Genomic DNA, 26,612 nt, shown 5'->3' with positions numbered 1-26,612 from the left:
CAGGTGCATTTATAGCACCAGTTCCATCCCAAAGAGAGAGACGAAGTGAGAGGCCTCGTCTCTGATCTGTGCAGTTTGAGCGGCTCTCAGAAACAGCAAGTAGTGGTGGTGCTTTCAAGCATCAGCAAAGCCCACATGATTAGCCACTGCCATTGTGCATACATGCAGGAGCTCATCTTTGGAGTTGCTTTACATTTCAGAGGCACCCTTCAGTCAGCAAGACCCTCTTACTCTCAAGTATCTCTGAAGTTTGTAATGACTGCAAATTTTGGCTCCCATTCAAAGCCAGCCAAAATTTGTGAGCTCTGTTGCTAAGCTCTTTTGTTTAGTATAGCAACTCAAAGAATAAAACATAGTGTGTGTAACACAGACTGATGCAAAGTGGCAGCTTGTTACTGCTTTGTTCTTCAGTAAATCTTGCTGTTCTCTAAAAGGTTCTTACTGGGGCCCTTTCTTGTAAAGGGAGAACAGCTTAGAGCACATGATGAAGTTCGCTGCTAAATCCTGGAACAAACTAATCAGCTAAATTAAACAAAGTTGAAATTAGAAAGAAATGCCTGCTGGGGCTGGCACCAGCTACTACAATTTTTTGAAAACCTCACTGGGGCATTCATGGATTCCCATGGAATCATTCACAGGCTTAGAGTGCATATAAAGGAAAAGCATCCAGAATGCACCAGTTCATCTCTTTAAAAATCTGACTACAAGTATGACCAAGATATTCTCATACACCTCCTTAAAACAGCAGTTGTACTTTCTGCTCATGGTAAGGAGTCACAGGCCCTGTTTCCTGTAAGTACACTGAAGTAATGTAGCCTCACTTTAAAAAGGCTGCATGGTTTGAAAAACAAGCCCCACTTCTGCAGACAGCTAATAGCCTGCAGGACTGTCAAGTCAATTTTAGGTAAAGCCCATCTTTTTCACTTACGCTTCGATGCCATTCTCCTTTGGCATTTAAATAAGCCTTGATTGCAGCCAACCCAGCATATTCACCTTGGGCCCCACTGCAAAACCACAAAATGTATCATAAATGTCAAAGTATGCAATTCAGTACCCAATTTTTAGAAATTTTTAAGCACGATCCATAAAAGACCAGCTTTCCTACTATGCTGCTATGTGTGATGCATTCCTATGATTGTTCATTACACTACTCATGGATAAATAGGCATGTAGGCATTAGTCACACATGATAGAGTACAGCCTTCTGATTAAAGTTAATAACCTCTTGTCGATGTTCATACTTGTTAACTTATCTCATAATAAGTTCCTTGAAATTGATTCAAGTGTCCTCTTCAGGTCCAGGAAAACTGTATATAGCTTAGAGTTGGTTTTCTTGGAATACTTATTAACTAGATGTGTGAGTACAATGCAGTGTACATGCAGTGTGCTTGTTTCTTCTTTCACTGAAAGGATACTTGCATAGGAAAAAATTCCGCAGCCCTTAAAATAAACCAAAATGTGTTTTTTAAAGCCCACCCCAGAAACTGTGACGGAAGCAAGATTGTTCCTACCTGTTTGGTTGAAAGGAAATTTTGTCATAGCCTGTGATCTCACACAGATCCTTTTCAAGCTCCTTGAAGAGCTGCTGGTATCCTTGAGCCTGATCTAGAGGTACGAAGGGGTGGATATTGGCAAACTCCTTCCATGTAACAGGCTACAGAGAAGGGAAGAAAGTAAGAAAGTAAAGACATTCTCCTGCTTACAAAATGTGATTAAGGACTCCTCAAATAGGTTTATCCACTGGACAGGTGGAACATTTTCTTTTTATCACTGGTCTTTTGAATTTGGAGATCAATTAGGAAAACAATTTTATTTAACCAAACAGAGTGCTACCAAATGTTCTTTGTATATTGCTATTACATTCTAACCATACTTTGTTTTCTGAATAGTTCAGAAAACAAAAATTACTACAGACAGCCTCACTTGTAGGCATCAGTTGGAATTACTTTTTTCATATGCGGGATGCTGATTAGAAATAATTCCCTAAAAGTACAAAATTGTAGGAACACATAAGCTCCATGTTTATGAAGAGAGTACGTTCGACTGAATTACCAAATGTGTCAACTTCCTTGTGAATGTAAGTAGGATTCTGAGCTGAAGTGTTCATAGGAGAAAGTTCATACAACTGCTTTTTCTCCCAACAGTCTCATGGAGAGATCCAGATGCTGAGTGGTCTGATGAACAGGTCAAACACCACATGACCAAAATGACTAAGTCCACTCACAACCACCTGGATCTCACAAAGAAGGTGATTCAAAGCATACCTTCATGAGAAGGAGAAAGACTGTGTAAGAAAATCTTCATTGTCCTGTTCTTCTTAATGCATACACTGAGTACGGAATCATTCACCGGCCACTTACACTATAAAGTAGGCAGTGTCCACCTGTTATTACTTGTTCGTTCTGATATCAGAAAAGGTATAAAGTTTCTAGAAAAGCTTACTGTAAGTTCTGATGAGCTATTCAGCTTCATTGTACAGGATCCCTGAGGGCAAAAAACAAACAAATACAAATGTGATCAGCGGATTTCATTCAAGAAGACTAGCAAATACCAATGTTACCTTTTAAATTAATACCTACCAAAGGAATCATGCTATGAACAAGGGATATATCTTTGTTTTCCAATCTTTTCATATACCGGACAATATTTGTTTCAGAATGATAGCTGAAGACGCAAAATATTACATTAGCAAGACAGTTAACTACACAATCCAGACAATTCAGTTAGCACCCCCAAAGTACTGTGTCATAAGATCAACTCTTTTAAAAGACCGATCAGTAACTACTGCAAACCACTAAACCTTTCCTTTTTCTCTTGCTTCTATTTTGTACTTACAAATATTTGCCCACAAATTGATTGTAATATACACTATCCAATTAATATGAAAATACAACAGCTGCACTAACTTGTCAGATCCTATAATGGTATGTGGCCTCCATATTTAAACACACATACGTATTATCAAAATAAATACCGGTCCACCAAGGGACAACGTTGCATGGTCTGGTTTAGGCAGTTTCCTCCACAAGTTTCTAGGCAGCTTTCTAGATATAAATGTGGGGGGAAATGAGCTAGGAAGTTCAACCCTTAACTTGCCCTGTAGCTCATATTGCAGCTGTAACACTTTGAAGTAGTAAAATCAATCCCCTGTACCACTATTATAATCCGTAATGCAACTTCATCAAACGTAAGAGGAAAGCAGAGCCAAAGTGGGCAGACAGTCCAAGGAACATCACAAACCTGTTGAATACTTGATGTGTTAGGAATTCTGAAGTTCTCTTAAATTCAGTGCCAAAAATGCCCCTTGCTTCTTCACCCATGCTCTCAGCAACCAGTTCCTTTAAAAAAAGCAAAGGCATATATGCTCATGGGTATAATTTCTTTGGACACAGAATGTATTCTGTCAAGAAACTAAAGGCTATTTATTTCCCATCTCAGGTCTTTAACTTGCTAGTAGTAATTTGTCAGTTAACCACTGAAAAACTCTGGTATGCACAATTCCCAAGTTACTTGCAAGAAATGCTGGTTGTGAGACACTTATCTGCAAAGATATACTCCAGGACAGTCATCTTTTGTTCTGAAGCATCCATGCAGCACAACAGTTAGAAATATCTGAAAGTGAACTTATCTTTCAAATTACATTTTGTCATACAAAACTCAAGGTGCAAAGGTCAATGTAAACTATTTTTAAAAACTCAGAGGTAAAGGGAGATTGTTTCCATCAAATTTAAGTAGTTGAATAAACTAAGATTCCTTCCCAGATCTTGTTTTGGGGTCAGTGAAGGTTCTTGAGCCATTACAGAACACGCTTCTGTAGCGAGATGGGAAACTAGAGTATTAACAGTTAAGGCAGCTGCCCATTTTAGGGCTTTGAATCATAGGATTTCAGGGAACAGATTATAGCCTCATGACACTTCTTTAATGGAGCAAATCCAGAAACAAGTATTGTTCAGTGTTACAGAAAACAGACCACTTATTAAGCCACAGATCATTTACAGTCCCCATTACCTTGAATACATAGTGTTTAGCATTCCTTCCCATTAATTTCAATGGTGGGGGCTGAACTCTGATAAGTAATGAAATCTTCAGTGCAAAACAGGGAGAAGCAAGACATGGGCCTTTTTACCTCAGCCAATGAGAGGTGGTTACTTGCACCTTGATCTTTCTTTTCATGGGTCATATAGGCCCCTATCTATTTCAGAGGAAATGGGCTTTTGGCAAACACACACACATGCACACACAGAGGAAGGGAAAAACCCATGTAACTGACACCCTTTATTATGTAAGTGGCTATTGCTGTGTTTTTATTTACATACAGACTGAGTGAAAAGACTGAGAAATAGTAACTATCATCAAGAGGGAAGCTGACTGAAACTATAACAGATACAGCCAGCTTACCTTCTCATCTTACAAGTTTCTGAATGTGAATATTGCTTGGACTAGAAATTTTCAGCCACAGTACAAATTAAGCCAGCAATTTCACATCCAACTTACTAATAAAGAATGTTAACCTTCTGCACCTGACTTAACACTGTTAACAACTGGATTTTGCCAGCAGAAAAATTTGGAGAACCTTAAGTCTGATCTCCCTTACAAAGAAACAGAAAATATCCTCAAGTTATTGGAACAATTCAGTTCCCCACCCCTGTAAAGCCACACAGATAAGATCCCTATAATTTCAACAGGCTCCTGTTCCCCCCCCTTCCCCTACATGCAAGCAGCAATAAGGTAAGACTATCTAGGTGAAAATAGGAAGAAAATAGATTCCTTTGAAATGTGGTGTTGGAGGAGAGTGTTACGGATTCCATGGACTGCCAAAAAAACAAATCAGTGGGTTATAGATCAAATCAAGCCTAAACTGACCCTAGAAGCTAAAATGACTAAACTGAGGCTGTCGTATTTTGGTCACGTCATGAGACGACAAGAGTCACTGGAAAAGACAGTCATGCTAGGAAAAGTTGAGGGCAGCAGGAAAAGAGGAAGGCCCAAGAAGAGATGGATTGACTCAATAAAGGAAGCCACAGCCTTCAATTTGCAAGATCTGAGCAAGGCTGTCAAAGATAGGACATTTTGGAGGAGTTTCATTCATAGGGTCGCCATGAGTCAGAAGTGACTTGACGGCACTTAACACACACATCTAAGTGAATGACAGCTGAATTGGTGTCTCACAGATCCCCACCCAGATCTCCTCTCCCATCCTCTCAGTGCTAGCTATTTAAGCTCCAGAGTACAAGTATCTTGTACTGAGGAAAAGCAGGATGGAAATACTTGAGGCCAACAAACCTTTATCCAAGCAGTCTGACTGCTGCTTGCACCCCCCCACACACATGTATGTGTTATGTTATTGCGTCTATAGGAATCCACAATGCTATGTCTGCAATGGATATGTTTGTGCCCTATCTAATATTCGCACACTGCTTCCTGATTGCATATGAAGTGCTATAACCAGAGCTCTACTTACAGCTGAAGATTCACAACCAAAGATCCATAATAGGTCATCCAGGTCTTTTTCAGTGACAGTTTCATCAAGAGACAGGCCAAGCTGCAACAGGCACAAAACAAAAGATACCATAGAAAAATGTCAATTCTGTTTATGTTCACAATACATTAATACTTCACCCACAACTTCTGAATTGCTAGAAGAGCAAAATGTTTAAAACAATATTCCACTGTGCTTAAAAGAAAGCAGAAATGTCCAAATTCAAAACTTAGACTAATACCTTTAAAGATTCTGTGGGTTCGATTTGTCGTTCTTGAAGCCTTCTTAGTTCTTAGAGAACAGCTCTTTATGTGATAAAAGATCTCAGCAAGTTCCTACTAAAATGTATTTACTACTAAATTACTAGATATTTTCAGTCAATAAAGCATGAAACTTTATAAATGCTGTAACACAGAGAGTCAAAGGCACCAGAGATACAGGCTCCCTTCAGAACAAACTGGTTTGCTAATGCTGAAAATGAATCTGGTTTATCCTTGAGTATTGTATACACCTTCCTAGTACAGAATCCTGGTTTGTAGGCAAGACGTAAACCACATTAAAAAAATGCTCCAATTTGGACATCACAACAAACTCAAGTTTACTTAAACAGAGAAGTCGTCAACCTGGGTTATATGCATGAGGGGAGGGGGGAGCATGTGAGCCCAAGGATAAACCAGGCCTGTCCTCATCACAAACACTGGTTTGTTTGCGTCTGACTACAGTCAGAGAAGCCAAAAGGACTCTGCATCTCTTTTGCTGAAAAGTTCCAAGAATTCCAGCTATGAATAACGTAACTAACAGGCTGCAAAGATTTCATTTGCACAGCAGTGTCACCTTTTCCAGACTTGCTACCTGCACTAGCTTGTCACAAGTAGCACAAGCAAGTGGTCTGAAGGTACAGAATGGATTTCTGTGCTTAAGGCTAAGTAGCTGTGGGCCTGGATGGGAGATTCCCCCAAGAACTGAATATAGGGAGCTCATGGAGAAAGTGCAAGATTCAAATATAATAAATACTTTAAGAAGTATGGGAAAAGATCAATAGCAAATGCACCAGGAAGAAAATACACAGCTTTTTGTCAGCTTCACCCTTGATGCTCCTTTCAGTTTCCCACTCATTGTAATTGGGGTAAACACAACCCCAGGAAGGCCAGATACTTACAGTGCAATTTACAGAAAAATTACAGGGGCAGGGAGGAGATACCACCATACAGGGAGGAGGCAACTGGCCTCATTCAGGCTGAGGAATACATGGAGTTCTCAAAGATCAACACAACTTTATTTTCTATTTTTTTCAACTTCTCTGATTTAATCTGACCCCACTACATTGGCAACCATATTTTAAAAAGCAGACGGTATGGGGTAAGGTAATTTTTTTACTATGTACCCCTTATGCTCATAAAATTACTACAATAATTCAATGCTTCTGGTAGACAATGTAGAATTAACAAAAACCACTGGAAGAGTCCCACCAATAAACTGTCACTTACTGTGCCATCACTGTAAATCCTCAGGTTTACTTGTCTCTGGGCTGCCCTGCACAAGACCTCTTGAACATCACAGCCACACTGGATTTTCAAGGTATCAAAAAATAGGTCATGTTGCAGTTTGTGACCTGCTCTCTTCAGACCTATCAGAAACAATACATGAAAACTCTCTGCACCACCAGCTGTTCGTGTTTCCTTACAGTTTCATAGGTTGTCCAGGTACTTATCTTTGGGTTGTTAATAATGTTATCAACAACTGAGGTTGGGACCAGAGCCAGAATGATGTAGGCATTACTGTAATGGCCTTATGTTTATACAGACTTTGTCAAGGCAACATGAAGAAACATGCTGGCCAATGTTATCTAATAGGATAAGTTGCTTCACTGGCAATTGTCCTAGTCTCTAACAGCCACAGTTCTTCTGACCAATAGTTCCCCAATCTATTTTATCAAAGTACAGGATTCTGCTTTTGACCAGAGGATGCCAATCTTTAAAGACTTGTCACTATGCAGCTATTAAATATTCACTCACCTTCAGCTAAAATCAGAGTGGCATTATGCACTCTCCTGGCAATGTGCTTTAATCCATTAGCACCATGATAGACTCCAAACATGGCAGCCATATTAGCCAGAAGTGCCTAAAATGAAACAAATTGGCAAACAAATCAGTTTGCTAGCATATTAGTATACGTTTAACATCCTGCAGTATATTAAGAAACACATTAACATTCATACACTTGATCATTATATACATTCTGAGCAAAAACGCAAAGAAAATTACAAATATTACAAATATGCCTGACACTATAAATACTACAGTAACTCTTCACACATTCATGAGTGTAAGATGTGCAAAAAAGGAGTATATTAGCTGTACATTAGCTGTACATTTGAATAGTTCTCTTCTGGGGCATAATATTGTCATTGCCAATGGTAGACATGGAAGCCCTTGGTGCATTTAAGCACAGGCACCAGAGCTCACAGTAAAAAAAGATGTTGTTGTAAATAAGACACCTTGAAGCTTGAAATTGTAAAATTATTTTTTTAAATCAACCATAGTAACATTTGCATTACACACAGAAAATTAAGATAATGAAGGATATTAAAATAAAAATCACGAATAACATATTGAAATAATAGTACTCTTTGCTTTGTATGTGCTCCATAATCCGTAAAGATCGAAGGTATTGAAGATGAATTAAATTTTTTAAATACTTATTGCACTTGTACTATTGTTAACTGCTTGTCACACAATTCAGAAACAACCTAAGTTAAATTTCATACATGTTGCCTATTTATAGTATCGCATTGTAAACAAGTCATTACATGTACATATTCCTGCTGATGCATGCTGGACTTCCCAACAATGCGCAACACGCTCACCTGCCAACACTTGCTTGTTAAGACCTGTTGGTGGACTTGACCACTGATCAGTGGCAGACCTACATTTCTGGGGCCCTAAAGCTTGAACTGTTATGGGGCTCCTTTACAACCAGCAACAATATTACAACATCCAACAAGGTCCAAGGGGCCTTGCGGCCCTTGCAAGGACCTTGAGGCCCAAACGGTGGAGAACAGGGTGGTGGAGTGGAGTCCTTGAAAATGAGCCATACAATGAGCCCCTTCCCACCAGCAATGAGGTCTGGGTAACTGCTGTTATCTTCTTCAGTAGGGTTGTTCTATGGCAGATCACCACAACTTTTTAAAAAAATTAACTACTACATCTCAGATTTTGATTAAAATTGCTGTACTGGGTTATCTCACATGTCAGTCACTGGTGTGAATAAAAAATGTTGTAGAAGCAAAACAATAGTTATATAAAAACTCAATAGATGGCATTGGGGAAGACTGAAGATGCCATGAGGAAGAAAGACTCGGGTCAACCATTGTAAAGGTATTACCCTCGACATGACCCACATGAATACTTATGTTGAACTGTCTACAAAACCAGTAAAGGCAGGCAATCAAACAAAAACCCTAACGCGTCTATCTTTACTGTCCCTAGCTATCTCCTGGCACTAGGCCTCAAGCTAACTCACCCCTTCCTGGATGAGGGATCCCTCTGTCTGCAGCAGCCTCTCCCCAGCCCTGCTCCCTAGGTGTGAACCCCCTCCCTTTTCAGGCAAGGCATTTTATTCCTTCTCCCCAGGCACCACTCCCTTACCCGTGATTGGCCCTAGCCTTCCCTCCAAATCTTCTTCCACCAATCACAAGGCCCAGAGGGTACCTGGAAGATGTAGGCCTAGTAACTACTTTAATATAGGCCTCCCTAGGTCCTGTATTAGGAGCCCTGTGGCGCAGAGTGGTAAGCTGCTGTACTGCAGTCCAATCTCTGCTCACGATCTGCGTTTGATCCTGATGGAAGTCGGTTTCAGGTAGCTGGCTGAAAGTTGATTCAGCCTTCCATCCTTCCGAGGTCGGTAAAATGAGTACCTAGCTTGCTGGGGGTAAAGGGAAGATGACTGGGGAAGGCACTGGCAAACCACCCCGTAAACAAAGTCTGCCTAGTAAACGTCGGGATGTGATGTCACCCCATGGGTCAGGAATGACCTGGTGCTTGCACAGGGGACCTTTACCTTTACCTAGGGCCTGTAGGCTGCACTTGAGGCCTAGGACCATGAAACCTGCCCTGAGCCCGGCTTTGACTGGGAATGAGGGTGGGCTATAAATGTAACTAATAAATAATAATAATAACAGAGAAGTTGAAGGTCATCAGAGGGGTATTGTTAGGATAAAGAGGTGAAGATCTGATTTTTGGTGTTAAAATGTACAAGCAAGATGAGTGCATTAAGAATTCAGATGTCTTTTTATGGTTCCGATTGGCTCGAAGCCTAAGGGCTGAGGTATAGAACTATTAAGCCAAGCACCAACAAAGGATTTGAGGATCCAGCTGCCCAAATGTAGGCTATGAATAGATTCTGGCAAGCTCAAATCTTGGAATACTGTGTACAGTTCTGGTCTCCACACCTGAAAAAGGATATTACAGAGCTTGAGAAGGTGCAGAAAAGAGCAACCAAAATGATTAGGGGACTAGAGCAACTGTCCTATGAAGAGCGGTTAAGACGCTTAGGGCTGTTTAGCTTGGAAAGAAGGCGGCTGAGGGTCTATAAAATTATGCATGGTTTGGAGAGAGTGGACAGGGAGAAGTTTTTCTCCTTCTCCCATAATACTAGAACACGGGGTCATCTGCTAAAGCTGGAGGGTGAGAGATTCAAAACAGATAAAAAGAAGTATTTTTTCACACAACGCATAGTTAAATTGTGGAACTCCCTGCCCCAGGATGTGGTGATGGCTGCCAGCTTGGAGAACTTTAAGAGGGGAGTGGACATATTCATGGAGGAGAGGGGTATTCATGGCTGTTAGTTAGAATGGATACTAGGCATGCTGCATACCTATTCTCTCTAGTATCAGAGGAGCATGCCTATTATTTTGGGTGCGGTGGAACACAGGCAGGATGGTGCTGCTGCACTCGTCTTGTTAGTGGCTTCCTAGAGGCACCTGGTTGGCCACTGTGTGAACAGACTGCTGGATTTGATGGGCCTTGGTCTGATCCAGCAGGGCCTTTCTTATGTTCTCAGTGAGGGGGTTCTGGGGGTTCGAGTGCTACAAGCCCCCAAGAAAATTTTGAAATTTGACCAATTACAGAGACATTTTGAGGCCATATGAAATGGGTATTAGAGCATATTCTAAAGTCAATATTAACTACTTCAATCCATTGGTTTATTATTTTATCACTAAAAAATTCCATTGATTTTGTTGAGAAATTCACTCATTAAAAAAAAGTTGCTTCAGGGGGCCCCTCCAGGATTAGGGGCCCTGAAGCTTAAGCTTCATTAGTTTCACAGTAGATTTGCCTCTACCACTGATTGTGTGTTTATGTAGAAAATAAAGTAATCACTGTGACTTTAACTCTGTTACACAACAGATGAAACAGGTACAAACAGTTTTTCAAAATTTTCTTCTCTTCTTCCTTTATGCTTTCACTGCCCCCTTATTTTTATTCAACGCCCCCCAATTGCAACCAAGGCTACTACCGCTCCCCTGGATCATTTCAGTGCCCCCCAGGGGGCATTATTGCCCACTTTGGTAAACACTGGACTAAAGTATCTTAATAAGACTACATTTTAAGAAAAGACTATTGTTTTAATTTAAAAGTGTGGCAGAACACATGTGAACCATTAATAAAAGATATAAAGTATTCGGACTGTTTGCTAATTGTTATGACTAGCAGTGCAATTTACTGCTGCTTCCAAATGGCCCTTGCCAACTGAAGCCCAGGGAAAAGCTCACCTGTGCAGTGCAGATGTTGCTTGTAGCCTTATCCCTCCTGATATGCTGCTCTCTGGTTTGCAGAGCAAGGCGATATACTTCTTTCCCATTTGCATCCCTTGAGCCACAGAGGGGGGAAAAAGAGATTACTCTCATTGCTTTAAAGTCTCTACTTTTGTTAACTGAGTGGGAACAAATCCACAGGAAGCTAATAAGCTTGAATAACGGAAAAACGGTTGCAAAAGTTATAAAATTATTCCTAAACAAATATTTGCATCCAGACCTCCTCTCTCCCTCATCAACTGAGGTCAAATGGGATGAGCTCACTGTGATAGCAGTCATACAAACTGCAGTCCTGTGAAACAAAAAAAACATGAGGGAAATGGCTACAGCAGGGAATGCACCATAAAACCAGTCCCCTTTCCCTTCTGGCAATGTTTCCCCTAGACAGGTCACTAAACAGTAAGAAACTTGAGATTATCAGCCTCATGATTCCCTTGAAAAGCAAATGTTTGGGTGGGGGGGGGGAACGACGATGACAACGTAACCTTTCACAAGATTGCCTGTTCTCCCTTGCCAGTGTCCCCCAGCCAATTTTACTACCTCTGTCCTGCAACAGGGCTCCAACACTGGAGGAGGCCTGCCTGTAGGACAAAAATGATCCAGAGGCAAAGTATTTGCAGGAGATAAATTATAGGTGCAGGAAGAAAGGGCTGTGCACTCATCCTGCCTCTGATCTTCCTCTACTTGTATTTAGGAAATATGCATTTTCCAGTAGACTGTAAAGTTCTGCCCCAAGTCCAATTTATCCATCATTAAAATGCAGGTGAATTCTAACCAACATTACCTTCACAACTGGGGAAGGAAGTAGCTGGATTCAGTATTTATAAACCAAGTAGCTTCAGTATGAACATCTTAGAATCTTTGCAATCCACAGTATAAATACTCTGCTGAAATTGCAATATTGGTTCAGCTAATTTCAGTTTATCAAACTGTCTTAGAGCTTTCAGCTGCCCAGTCTACATGCTTGTGAAAAGCATCAACAGTTCTTTGAAGGTCACTAAAAATTCCTTTTGGGAAGTGTCATAGTTTTGACTGTAAATTTACCATTTAACAGTTCCGCCTTGTTATCTTACTTCATTATTATTTGGAATTGTAATGGATGGGAACAGATTTAACAGGAGGTAAGACACAATTAAGGTTTTATAGTATCAACACAGCTAAATATGGTTTGATATAAGCATATTCTCTATTAAAGTTCAGTGAGTAAATCTATTTAAAGAAAGAGCTGAATTTCATGTAGTAGAGAAAATACAGCAAAATCTAACTTCTAGCAGAAGAGCGTTTAGACTGATATTTCTCCTTATGAGAAAAGAGAAAGTAACAGCATAAAGGAAATACTACCTCAGAAGACTGTGATTTTGAACCAATTCAGCACAATCCACCAAGAACATGATCTGCAAACTCCCATGAGAGGTCTGGGATTCTGATTTTAAACTAAAACATAGTTTACCTTGTAACTCCCACCATCCTTCCAGGCATCATTCTCACCAAGTTCTCCTTGACAGCAAAGAACGCCGCATGCGGTCCACCATAACCAAGTGGTACCCCAAACCTCTGGGAGCTTCCCAAAGCAACATCAATGCCAAATTCTCCTGGAGGTCTCAAGATACATAGAGCTAACAGGTCAGTAGCACAGCAGACAAGAGTCTGAAACAAGAGAAGGTCAACCTTGTTGTCAGTATCTTTTACGGAGAAAAACCTACATAGACATTTTTATAAAATATGATGTTATAAAATGCACACAAGTTTTTCTCAAAGCAGCAAAGAACAGCGATCATATAACTCTCTTTTCCTGGTGATCAGTTTTCTCCTATGAAGTAAGACCCCTTCACATAGCAGCAGCACCCTAGTATCCAACCCACTTAAAATAAACATTAGTATCTTCAAACTGTCTGTTGAATGCAACACGTTAGGGACTAATTATTTATTCCCAATTATTCATTTATGATAAAAATATAATGGACATCTCTAATGCATATACAACACTGTGCCTGCAGAAGCTCCAACATTCATCTGGACACAGGCTCACTTACACCAAACAACACACATGAAAATCTGTTTGTTGCCTCTGCTGAAACCATTGTGGGGCAGTCCATGAGGACACAGGCGCTCTGTGAGCACATTGGAGTAAGCATGCCTGTACAAACTGGCTCTACTGGGAGAATGGTCTTCAACAGCTGCAGTGCAGCAGCTAATTTACCAGACAAATTACTGTAGATATATATTACAGCTGCTTTTACCCCATTCTGGTGAGCTCGATCAACAAGTCCAGTGAAATCTTCTATTTTTCCCTCAGTATCTGGATACTGGAACAGCACTCCACTGATATCTTTCTCACTGAAGTCCATCTTATGAGGCAGCTTCAACTCCACGAGGATGCCAGTGTAACTGAAAAGCAAATAATATCCAGCAATACAGGAAACTATTTTCTAAGCATGAGCTATTTTAACAAGAGAAAGCACACAAACAGAAATCTCTATGTAGCAAAATTAAAGACTAACCCACCTTATGTTCAGTCTCCCCTTGACCCAGACATAACCAAGACTTTGGGTTGGATCCCAAGAATCACAAGCACAGAAAAAGGATTTCCTGATTTTTCTTCCCTACTTCAGCCCCTTCTGAAAACTCTTTCTAAGGACCGGGAACCCAACAGAATGTACTGGGCATGGGGGGTTGGTAGGTAGGAATCTGTGGGGACCCCTCTTTGCTCAAGCAGATATGCCATCTGTTTGCACAGGGGGCTCTCTGGATCTATCCCTTTATTTCCAAGTAGACAACAACATATGGATTAATAATAGCTACATGTGATATTTATTCAGTCTCTGTAAAAATTATACCCTAAAGAACATCACTTTAGATGCATGCTGACTTAGTCCCAGTTGATAAGTAGAAAGATTTAGCTAATCAGTAAATCAAAATTATAATCAAATTAGATTAAACACATTGATATAACTGTGTGTATGATTGCTAGCTTATTGCTTAGCCTGCAGAGGCCAGAAAAAAGGGGTCCTGGTGTCTCAGAGGTCAGACAAAATGATCAAGACAGAGAAACAGTTCAGACTAAGAGCATCTTGTCATTTTTTAACTTGGGAAGGGCATCTGGCTTCCAGAACAAGATGGTCTTGACAAACAGGTCTTGAACGGAATGACAGGAAGCAAAGACACAACTGGTGTTTGTTCCCATGACAGGATGTGTTGACTAGGCTATTTTAGCTGTACTGAAACCCACGTTTTGGATGAGCTCTTTCTTTAACAATCTGTCCCTCAAGGAAGGCCTGGTCACCCACTGGTCCTGGAACACTTTCAGAATTGATTTGCTAGAATTAATAAGCATTTTAATGATCCCCCTTTCAATGCCTATGTTGCTTTTTAAGAGAATATGAAACAAATATTACTTTGCTCTAGTCTGCACCACAGCTATCGTCTGAGGATGGCATCGGATGTCAACATAAAACTTCCTCCTCTTATTGTGCCTGTAGGGGGAAAATGCACTTTATATAAGTATTTTAAATATGCTTCAAAGGAAAGAATACAGCTCTTTATTTCAATTTAAAATGATAGCATAAACAAATATACTGTCTTCAAGATTACTAAACTATGCTTCTCTCAGGAAAAAGTAGTTTCTGGCATACAAGGCTTACAGCCCATTCCTGAGAATCGGGCCGGAAGTACTTAGGAGGCTGGAGGGGCCTGGCGCTGGCGTAAACAGCACTTACGCAGGCGCAAATGGCGTGGGCGCCAGCATGCGGCCAGTTACAGCGGCGGCAGTAGTCAGCAGAAGGGAGCGGTGCACCTGCGCAAGGGCCGCACCAGCGGCTGAGTGGCGCTGTGGCGACCGGTGGCAGCTGTGGGGGCACAGTCGGCCTCCTAAGCCCCATTCGGCCCGGGAACGCCCTTTTTTGCCAGCAAAAAGTTATGCCAGGTCTTGACCTGGTGCAGCCCACTGACCGCCATGCAAATGCTCCAGACCCTCCTTTCACCGCTGCGCCCAAGCTCCGCCCCTCTCTGCCTGGAGCCAACTCCAGGCCGGCCAATGAGGCCAGGACAGGAAGTGGCGGCACCCCACCGGAGGAGGGGCCTCAGGGCCGCGAACTCCCCTCAAAAGCCACACTTTGCGGCTGGCGCTCACTTGACAGTGGAGGCGTAGAGCCAGCCCTTGAACTTGAATATCTGCTGTTGACTGACGTGGCACGATCAAGCTCAGCAGCCAGGCAGGGGGCGGCAGCCTTCCTCCCCAGCTGCCCCTACCCACCGCTCCACCACCATCCACGCCCACCACCACCAATGCTCCGATCAGCCCTCCTCACAGGGAGGGAGCCCCCTGTTTGGTTAACAATAGAGAATATGCTGCCCTCTTTGCAGGGGGGTGGGTACATGCGGCTGCACCCGCCACAGCCTCTCTCATGTCTCCAGGCGTGCTGCTCTCATGGAGACTCACCAACTGTGACTCGGGGAGACCCTCCAAGGCATGCTCAGGAAATCCTATCTCGGCCCATTGTGTGATAGTTGTCGGTGTCTGTTTGCCCTGTTAGTCATGGCCCCTCACTCTTCTTCCACATCTGCCCTTTGGAGACCGCCAGGGCCAGCCCTCATGGGGCCGACGGCATGGCGGGGAATGGAGGGAGAGAGGGGAGAGCTATGTCTTGGGACAAGGCGGCTGGCCAACGCACAGGCACCCGGCTGCATTGGAGTCCCGGCGAGAGATTGCGGCCGACATCTGCTCTCCCTCACCATCTGGCCCTGCTCCGTCCCTTCCCATCCTCCCAGAACCAGTGAGCGGCCTCTATTTCCCCCACCTGCAACCCAGCCCATGCCAGCAGTGAGGCGACGCACCACTGGTGGCCTCCCGAAGAGGACCTTACAGACAGCGCCCTTCTGGCCAGGGTGAGGTCCTCGGCATCCTGCGCAGGGAGCAGCCCCTGAGGACATGGAGGCTGGATGCTCCCCCACCTTGCCTGTCCCCTCCCTGTATGGGTTCTGATCCCCCAGGGAGACGCGCCCTCCACAGACCGCGGCATCCCTGACAACCAGTAGGTCGGGAGCCGTATCTCGCATCCAGTGGAGCGGCAGGGGGGTGTATTCCCCCAAGCCTCCCTGGCCACTAGCACCCGGCCCATGACTGTGGCCCTCGCTGTCTCATGCCCTCGATAGTCACCCTGCTGAGGCTGTACAGCAGCAAGGAGCACGACTCCTGGGAGAGAGGATTTCAGCACCCGGTCAGCTCCCATGGTAGCCGCTTAGCGTGAAGATAGGTGGAAAGGGCATGGCCTGGCGTCTCTGTGGTGGCAACTCCCTGGCAATTTGCATGGAGCCACCGGTGACCTCACAAGCAGGGGGCGCTGCCAGGGAAGGGCTCCCAGTGCAGGAGGCAGCCATGGACGGAGGCCCTGTGGCCCCAGCCCTGGCCCCCCACCCTCGCAATCTCCAGCAGCGAGCCCACCATGACATGTCGGTCTGGCATCTCCACATAGATGGAAGGAGCCGCACGCTTGTGGTGTCTGGCTGTCTTCCAAGCTTGGACGTCCCATGCCAAAGCAGACTGTGCTGCGTGGGGCCTCGCGCAGCAGCGGGAACAGCCATCTGTACAGATGTGTCATTCCCAAGGCTCGCCCCGTTGGCGGAATGCCTTTATATGCTGAGCAGCCCTTTCACCGGGGCCGATGGAGCTGCTGTCGGCCCCCGCCCCACCCACCGGAGGTGTGCTCGCTCTTGCATGGCACCTCCAAGCTTGGACGGCGACTGACCCTCCCCACCTCTCCATTGGTGCAAAGACAGACCTCGCTACCACCCTCACCCACACCATTCCTCGCTCCCTCTCCATCCTGCGGATGGCATGCCCCAGCCTCCCCCGCCACCTCCCTTCTGATGGCCCTGCCGTCTGAGGGGGCTGTGGCCGCCGGCCCTGGACTGCCCCATCCAGCACCATGGCCAGATCACCGAGTCGCCCCACTGTCTTCACCATCCTCCTCTTGTGTGTGTGCACCCTCCCCATGGCCAGCTGCCTCGCACCTCAGATGGGCTGGATGACGGGGGTGCTTGTGGACTCATGCCTTGGTGGCGGGTGACGGGGACCAGGTCGGGGCACCCAGCCCAGACATGGGACTCCCAAACTGCTGGGGGATTTGTGGCCACCCATGTGCGGACCCCTTCTTTTCCCGTCTCCAGGGCGGGCCACGCTAGGCGCCTGTTATCTTGGGAGGCTGCTATTCAGTGGCTGGCTAGCTCCCACAGCGACTGTGGAGGTCGCGGGAAGCCAGATAGGGCATGGTCTGGCATCACTGAAGTGGCAGCTCCCAGACCTCTCCGCGGACATTTGCATAGAGTCCCCGCTGTCCTTCTCAGCTCACTAGTGTCCAGCCTGTGTCTCCCAGCGCTACTGCCGCCAACTCTAATGTGTTCCCTCACTGCCCCCGTGCTGAGGCCCCTGGTTTTCCCCAGGACTCGGTCCACCATGATATGTCGATGTGCCGTTCCCACTTGGGTCGCACCGCCACTGCTCGTCCCAGCCTCATTGTCTCCGGCTGCCTTCTGAGCCAGGTTGTCCCATGCCCTCGGTACTGGGATCCCCGGGGCCTTCATGGCCACAAGAGTGGCCATCCGTGAAGATGAGCCGATCCTGTGACTTGCCCCGGTGGCAGGAAGGATTCAGCTAGTCCAGCGGAATTGCAGCTGCTCTTGCGGTTAGCCCCCTGGTAGGTCGCATGGCTGTGTTTTCCCCCCTTCCCACTCCCCTTTCCCCTCCTCCCCTCTTCAGGGGGACAACCTCTCCAATGGTGGGAAGACGGCACATGCTGCCACCCATCAGGCAAGGGTCAGCCCATTCCTGGCTGCCACAGCCGGGGCTGATGGGCAGCTTCTCTCGTCCGAGAGTTGCCTTCCCAGCCCTTCTTTTGGGTTGTGTGTGTGTGTGTGTGGGGGGCTCGCTGTCAGTCCCCCGGGCCACCCTGGAGCTTGTGTGCTGGGAAAGGGTGGTGCTTGGGTGCAACTGGGAGGGTTGTGGGGACCCATGAGGGTGGCGCTGTTGACTACTCACTCGTTGTCTCGATGGCCACTACTGAGTGCTGTTGCCATTATCCTGGCCCCTCCGGGAGGTCTCCCATCCACATGCTTCTGCCCTGCTCACCCCGCCTCCCTCGCAGCCCCCGCCCTTCATCTAGCACCCCTGCGCCTGAGGTGGCCCCTCCACTCTCGCGGGCTGCCCCTCCCATCACCATTCTGTGGCCCGCCTCCCCACTGCTAACTCCCTCCCCCGGAAGTTGGCCTGTGAACTTGACCGGCCTTGGCTGGCCTGAGACCACGCCGTGGCGTGCCTGCCCCACCACCCCACTCCTCAGCCTCTCGCTTCTTTTGCAAATTTTGCTGTTTTTCTTGCCGGTGCACGCCGGCGCAAAGCCCCTTAGGAGGCCTACTGGCGGCCTGCCTGTGGTCTCAGGAATGGGCTGTTAATAGTTTCCATGGCATACATATAGTATGCAAACAAGAACCACTACCCCTTCTTTTCTGATTGGCTTCAACATCTGTGGTTCAGTTTTCCATTTCTGGGCAGGTTGGCAGGAAGAATGTTATCATTTAGAAGTTCAAGCACAACTCAAGCCTCCAGCCTAACTATTTAATACAAGAAAACTGCAAGGTAAAGCATTTCATTATGAATTATTCAACTCACATATGCATTCAAGTTGCTTACCTATGACACAACTGCATCGCTTCTGCTGCAGCAGTTCCTTCATCCAATAAAGATGCATTGGACACATCCATTCCTGTGATGTCACACACCATCGTCTGATAATTCAGCAAACTCTCCAGTCTGCCTTGGGACACTTCTGGCTGGTAAGGAGTATACTGGGTAATCCTATTAAAATTAACAGGTTTCAGAAATCAAGCCTCTTCAAGCAATGAGAAAAGCATGTTTGCCTAATAAGAAGGTGAGTTGCACATCTATGAGCAATTTTATTACAAAAAAATTGTAGGCAAATCAATTAAAATAATCATTTGTATTATCATTTGAACTGGATAAATCAGCAATTTTAGAATTAAATTTGTGTAGCAAGGAAGAAAATTAACTTCTCTAACAATGTGGATATTTGTTCAGGCATAAGAAACATTTTAATTAATAATAAAAGCTAACATACTCTGAAATATACTTCCAAAATATATTACTTTTTAATAAAATGTTTGAGCTCAATCAGTGCATTAATGACTACTAAGTTTCTACATTAATCCAGGATCTCCTATTTTTCTTAATAACAGGAACATTTACAGTCTCTGAAGCTGTTCACAGGCAGGCCAATCCCTCCAACAGCTTCTGAATTTATATTTATAATATCACAAAAATAGAAAAGACACATCATAGTTAAGCTTCAGATTAAACAAACTTGTAGGTAACTACTTGCCTAGACAAGTAAAACTCCTCCAGATGGACTATTCAAACAGCTTATAAACTAGTAATGTGTTATTTGCAAGGCTGGATAAAACTAAGCGAGGGAGGGGAGAGAGCTCACCTTCATGATTTAAGAACTATACCTTCTGAGAAGCTTGGGCTCCTCCGAGCCCCCATTTGTTGGCCAGCACTCAGGAGGGGATAGAGCCAGCGCAGGAGTCTTCAAAGGTTGTTGTGAGCTGGGCGGAGGTATCTTGGGTCCTGGAGGGATTCCCACGCTGTTGCAGTGAGCCACATAAATGGTGGCATGCCAGAATCCAGGTGGGTGAGGCCGGGTGTTTTTGCAACAGCGAGAAGCTTGCCGCCCTGCCCCCCAATTCAAATGGGGGCTTCAGGGGGTAGGTCTTCCTGTTTGCTCGGACCTGGGTGCTTCCACTCAGGTCCAACCATACAGAATAAAGGCAGGCCTCGCCTGGTCCAGACACCATGCGGGTTTGCTTTTTCCCACCCACTTTTCCTTTAATCATGTGGTTAAAGTTTGTTTCTCTTTAATCATGTTTTTGTTAAGGTTTGTTTTTCTCATCACAACTTTGGCGGTTTGGCATGGGGGCCAGATCCAGTTTATGGGAAAGCCGGCCTGCCTGCCCCCTTTCCCCCACTTTGAGGATCCCAATAAGGGATTTTGTGGGGAGGCCTGATTGGGACAAGCCCAGCTCGGGGGCTGTCAGGGGACCTGCCCAGCTCGAGGACAGTCGGGTTGGCCTCCCACCATGTGGCAGGGGGACCACACAGCTGGCTTCCGTCCAAGTGGGTTCCATAAAACTACCATCTTATACAGCTCCCAGCATGTGGGCTGGGAGAAATGCATTGGCTGACAGGCGGGTTAGCTGATGACTGGGATCATGCCCCCAATGCCATGCCAATGCCTGTTTGCTGTAACCAATAAAAGTTGTGGCCATTTCCATCCAGCTACTGCCTCCTGTGTCTTCAGTCTTATGCCAGGGTCAGCGGTTAATTGGGTTTGGGGTGAACCTTGCTGTTTGGTAGCCAGTTCGAGAGACTCCCTAACTAGGCGGTTGGTCAGCAAAGCGATATATTATAATGATCCTGGATGGGATCCAAGCCTTCTTCAACATTAACAAGTTCACAGAGCAGATCTCTGCTACTTTCTCAAAGAAGCCCCAACCTAAGCTCTTTGAAAAACTGCTGGGAGTCGACAGCTTTTCCTTTTATCCTTTACAACCATGCAGGGTGAGTCATGAAGCTGCAGCAAAAGGGAAAACTGGCAAAAATCACTTCCTTCACACTCTTGCGCTAGTAGAGCCAGCTCTGCAATTGGGATGAAAACTGCTACAAGAGTGTATGGACAGCATTTCTGTAAGTTACTCCTACTTGCTGCCTCTCCCCCCACCCTCTGTCACATCATCATTCCTGAAGATTTTGTGGTCCTCAGAGGGACTTTTGGGAAAGACTCAGATGGCTGCACTGAAAGTGGCTGTTAGAAGACTGTTAGAAGATTTAGATCAATTCCAACTAAAGATGCCAGACTCCAGGTGGGACTTGCCCTCCCCCTCCCCCCACCAGAATTACAGCTCATCTCCAGACTATACAAATCAGTGCCTCTGGAGAAAATGCAAGTGTACCCCACGGACGTCCCTGTCCTCCCTAGGCTTCATCCCCAAATCTCCAGGAGTTTCCCAACCTGAATCTGGAAACCCTACCCCACATCCCCAGTGGCCAGGGGGGACCTGGCAACCATAATTCCAACAGCATAATTTAAAGTAGAATTAACTACAAAACCCAAAATCTTTGTAAAAGCAAAGAGCTTTTAGTATCAATACTAGCCAATGTTTAAATAAGCTTAGACGTTGTCCTCAAACTGAAACTTTTAAATCCCCATGTGACACCACAATTTACACAGAGGGTCATTCCTGCACATCACTCACACTATTACTGTCCCTGGAAACTACTTCTTTTCTACTCGCCCCCATATATGCCCTATTTTGATTACTTCCGTTGAGTTCATTTGAATACTATAACTGCTTTTTTATGGATACTGACATGCTCTGTTTCTTAAATTGGCTAGTATCATCCAGCATTTGCCAAACGTTTAATCAATATACATGAAACTTCACAAATTCAAGTAATCTCAAAATAATTAAAAATGATTACCAAAGCAGATTTCTAGGCTTAAGTCTAGACACATTGTCACCTCTCATATGAAGCCAAACATACTTTCTATTCTTTGCCCATTCATTTATGTTCTTGTCACATCACTGGAATTAATTCGCTGTGTTTCTAAGGCAACTCCACACCAGAGAGGTAGTGTGAAAACATTCAGGAAGTACAGACACCAAAACATGTGCAGCCGAATACAGTCCCCAGTGTTACATTGCTAACAGCTGATTGTAGGTTACTGAGCCAAAACGATGGTTATTTAAACCTACCCTATTCTTGGGTCAAATGAAAATGCTAAACAATCTAGAAGAAAGAGAAATGCAACAGGCTAGGACACCTCTCAAGTGTAATTAACACCTTTAAAGGAGTAAAGCAGGGTTGTATTCTGGCACCTAAGCTGTTCATCTTTTATATCAATAACATGGTCCACAGTTTAAAGGATCCTGACTTTCATCCTCCAAAACTTGCTCATAGTAACATTCATATCCTGCTTTATGCTGACAACGCGGTTTTGTTATCTAGAACCCCGTCTGGGCTTCAAAGAGCCTTGAGGAGGTTATCACAATACTGCTCTAAAGAACATCTAGAGATAAACTATTCAAAGACTAAAATTTTGGCCTTTGGTGGGCTTCCTAAAGTGCGTGTGTGGAGCATAAATGGCCACAAAATAGAACAAGTGACCAAATTTAAGTATCTTGGAGTGGTCCTGCATGCCTCTGGTTCAAGAAGAGCCAACAGCGACTATGCTGCAGAGCTAGGGCACAAATCCGCTTTTAATATAATTAAAATTTTAAGAACCAAGGGAGGGCATTTCTTTCCAGCTGCTCTCAAGCTATACTAAGCAAAAACGTTGGCCCAACTGTTGTATGGGACCATACTTGGACCACCATCATCCTGTTTTGCCCCACTGGAGCGGATCTAATCAAAAATTTTAAGAGCGGCCCTCCACTTACCCCATTGCGTATCCAATGCAAATGGATGACTGGAGACAGGAACGGTATGTCTTGCTTCCATTACCCTGTGGCTCAAATTAAATCTTAACCCTCAAGGCTTGTCGCCTTTGATCTTGCAGGACAACTTCCAGTCCTTATGGCTTAAGGCAGTTTACAACAAAACAGAAAGGCTGCTCTTCTCTCCACTTTCCTTGTTGACACAGGGTAAAGATCAGGCAATATGCCTTCTGAAGCAAAGGGTGAATGACATAGAACGTCAGGCAGATCTCGGGAGATCACAGCCTTTCCTATCACCTGAAAAATCTCCCCCACAGCATATCTTTCCCAATTAGAACTTATCAATCATAGGAAAACTTTCACCCTCGCTAGGTGCCAGGCCTTACCATCGGCGGTATTGGAGGGAAGATATAAGGTCCCTACAGCAGAAAGGCTTTACTCTTATGGGTCAGGGGATATAGAAACTTCAGAACATGTCTTGATCCGCTGTTCATTCTATCAAGAAGTCTGCACAAGGGTTCTTTCCCCTTTGCTTAACACTTTCCCTGACCAACCAGGTGAGTTTCTAGCTAAGAAGCTTCTAACTGATGAAAAATCAGTTTACACTTCTGACTGCTAAATTCTGCGCTGAAACTATTAAAATATGTCGTACCCTGACAGGATAAGAGTAACAGAAATACTTTATTATTCAAAGTGATTGCCACTCATATATCTTACATGTAGTTCTGGCTTTTTTATTTGAATATCCAAGTCTGTCAGTAACTCAACACCTGTTTCCAAGTTGATTCTAAGGCAAGTGACCCACTTGCGGCTTTGCTTTCCTCTTCATTTCTCTTTAAGTTTTTATTCGCCAAATATTGTATGAATTACACATCTCTTGTATTATCAACGAATTTGTCTACAAATCAAAACAAAAAACTTCCTATGCATTCACTGAAATTGTGTTATCTGAGCCTGATTAACAACTACCGCCAAAAAAAGAATTCAAAGAAAGTAAAAAAAGGCTCTTCTTCACTTGAGTAGAATTCTACAGAGTATTACCCCTTACTGATTTATTCCAAATGCAAAGGTGAATACTGGCCCATGTATACAGTGCAGACTGGCAAGTTTCAGGTGGATTGCAAAACATCACCTTGTGCTTAATGGCTAAGGCAATGGGTTGCAAGGACATCTGCTGGAAATAATCTGTCAATCTCCCCCTCTTGCTGGATCCCCTGCACCTCCCCAAAAGTTACTCCTGAGAGTTAGGGACCCCTGAGAATGGGGAGATACAGCACTGGAGTCTGTACTGGGGTGGGGTGGAAATCACATCTCCCTTGTGCAAGCAGAAATATAATTCCACTCATGGAGGGGAGAACATGAATCGGACTTCTGGCCTCGAGAACAACCAAGCTATTTCTGCTAAACATCACCTTAAAATAAAGAAGCTAGTCATGAATAAATGACTGTGTGCAATTGTCTTCCAAAAGTAGCAAGAGGTCTCATCTCTTCCCAAGACCCCTATTGAGTTGCATTCTTGCTAGAAGAATGTGAATGTTTTGCCAGATTAGTCTTTGAATGCTGTTGGCCTCACACTGCTTTCCTGTAACTCACTGCAAACTTAGAAAAAACTTTTTTTAAAAAAACCCACATACCCCATACATTTTTATATTCTTTTCTTCAGCCTTGTCAATTACTTCAAGGACCAAATTTTCATGCCCATTAAGTGTACATTGCTCATTTTTACCGAAACATGGAATGAACACGCTTTCAGAATGTTCCTCTAAACACTTCTTAAAGCTGTGACATTTTGGTACACAGGAGCTGCATTTTTTTACATGAACAGCACGGTTTTCTAGAAACAGAATTTCAGATATTTCTAAGGATTTAATAGCCTGCTGTGATTTGCAAAGCTGTGACACATAGCAAAATGACTACAGAGTTCTAAACATTTCCCTCTGTATATTCAAAAAAAATCTAATCATGCAAACCAAAAATTTCAGAAACTTGACAAATGCATATTTATTGCTAACATGCTGCTCAGCATCCTGATATACACTAGATTTAGAAAGATGACCAATAAAAGCTTATTTAAAAGTAATCTACTAGACATGTAGGAAATGTTTGGTTTTACCAGCTTAACAATATAAAATCTCTACATTTCCCCCCCTCTGTTGCATAAGCTAAGCTTGTAAGAGGCCAGCTGCCTGTGGTGAATAATAGTTGTGCCAAGGCAAGAAGGATTACCTCTGAAGCCACAAATAACAAAGGTATATAGTTTTAGGCTACTAACTTTTGTGAATTTATTTACAAGACTGATATAGCCCATATTCTTCACATGATGTTATTCTGTGACATCTGTCCTCTGGTAGTGATAACAGCAGAAATCCCATTGAATTGCAAGAACATACCACATAAGGGACTTTTTTAGGGCAGGATGGGATAGAAAGTACCCACTGGCCTCTGCAGGCCATTGTTATAGACTATTGCAGGAGCCTTGTATGACTTGTGACAACCAAGAGGTGCAAAGGCAAGGGATGCCTTTACATTTGAGTTCACCAGTGGCCCAACATGGACATCACTCTGAGTGTGTGTGTGTGCCTGCATGCGTAGTGCCATCAAGTTGCAGCCAACTTACAGCAACCTCAGCAAGGGTTTTCAAGGCAAGTGAAAAGCAGAGGCCATTGCCTTCCTCTGCAGTCTCCTTGGTGGTCTCCCTTCCAAGGATCTTGCTTAGCCTCCACGCTCTGATGAGATCAGGCTATACCATGCTGCTTTCCCTCCGAACACCACAGTAGCTGCTGCAAATAAGCCTCTGTCAATAGCCAAAGACAGGATCAGGCTATGCTGGCTAAAAGCTATTTATTTTATATTTGCAATTAGTTTGTTTCACATCTCTTTAACACTTCACGTTTCTACTTTTCTGAATTAAACTGTCTGAACAGTGGGTCCTGCAAAGACCATAAATAAGTCCTTAATAATTAAGGTTTCTTTAATATGATTTATATACCAGGACCCAATATCCTCAAACCTCAGTTTTCCTAAGTTTACACTCAGTGAAATTCTAAAACTGTAAATTTTCAAATAAAGTATACATTCAAAAGATGTGATAAAAGATAACTTTTGCAGACAGATCTATTCCCAACAACAATAGTAAGCTGGTGGTATGCAAAGAAATAAAGAAAACAATGTGTTTCTACAATCAGACTTACATATTTGAAAGGAAATATTTTTGCTCCTTAAAAAACTTTAATTCTACAGATGCTGTTTTCCTATAATTAACATCTTGAAGCATTACAAAGTAGATGCATACAGTGTGGGTACCTTTATATATCCCAAAATGTTAATAAGCTGAAAAATATTAATGGATCATAAACTTATTTAATGATAAAACAGTGTACATTACCATCCTGCATTCTCCAGCAAGTTCCTCACAATGGCCTGAGGGACTGAACAGTTGTAATAACCCATGCCAATATAGGATCTCCAGATCTTGTTCTTGCTGGCAATATTGTATAAAGTTTCAAGAATTTCATTCTCACCTAATTAAAAAGAAAGTTATAGTGTACATCTTGTAAAGGATTTAATAATGCTGAACATTTTTGCAGGCATTACAATACTAGCCAAGGGCTACCGCCCGCTAGAGTGGACCTGAACCTCCTATGCTATCAGCCTCCTTCCTTGCTTGATTTTATCAGTTAGGCTATACATCCTATCTCACATAGAACGTCTGAATCCTTTCTTATGAGTAATGTAACATACCACATGGTAATTCTGAAAATTTGTAACACAGAGGTCCCCTCTGAGCCTGTGGACACCTTTGGAATTCTAATA

At 43.8% G+C, this 26,612-nt stretch overlaps 1 protein-coding gene across 1 annotated transcript in view; it reads right to left on the bottom strand.

Moving 5' to 3' along the window:
• The window catches only part of LOC130476971 (glycine dehydrogenase (decarboxylating), mitochondrial-like), a 59,111-nt gene that overhangs the window by 9,858 nt on the left and 22,641 nt on the right, over positions 1–26,612 (bottom strand). The window contains exons 4-17 of the mRNA XM_056848972.1: positions 26,185–26,320; positions 18,979–19,143; positions 14,690–14,767; positions 13,535–13,682; positions 12,745–12,941; positions 11,253–11,349; positions 7,495–7,600; positions 6,967–7,106; positions 5,462–5,542; positions 3,241–3,338; positions 2,580–2,664; positions 2,443–2,484; positions 1,512–1,654; positions 929–1,004 (exon numbers count right to left, since the gene is read on the bottom strand). Of these exons, the coding sequence (XP_056704950.1) occupies positions 929–1,004; positions 1,512–1,654; positions 2,443–2,484; positions 2,580–2,664; positions 3,241–3,338; positions 5,462–5,542; positions 6,967–7,106; positions 7,495–7,600; positions 11,253–11,349; positions 12,745–12,941; positions 13,535–13,682; positions 14,690–14,767; positions 18,979–19,143; positions 26,185–26,320 (1,592 nt within the window). The remainder of the gene's footprint in view (positions 1–928; positions 1,005–1,511; positions 1,655–2,442; positions 2,485–2,579; positions 2,665–3,240; positions 3,339–5,461; positions 5,543–6,966; positions 7,107–7,494; positions 7,601–11,252; positions 11,350–12,744; positions 12,942–13,534; positions 13,683–14,689; positions 14,768–18,978; positions 19,144–26,184; positions 26,321–26,612) is intronic.

The sequence above is a fragment of the Euleptes europaea genome, chromosome 4 (genome assembly GCF_029931775.1).
Source record: "Euleptes europaea isolate rEulEur1 chromosome 4, rEulEur1.hap1, whole genome shotgun sequence".
NCBI classification, from domain to species: domain Eukaryota; kingdom Metazoa; phylum Chordata; class Lepidosauria; order Squamata; family Sphaerodactylidae; genus Euleptes; species Euleptes europaea.
Note: the sequence above shows the minus strand (reverse complement) of the source record. Positions and strands in the feature narration are given on the sequence as shown.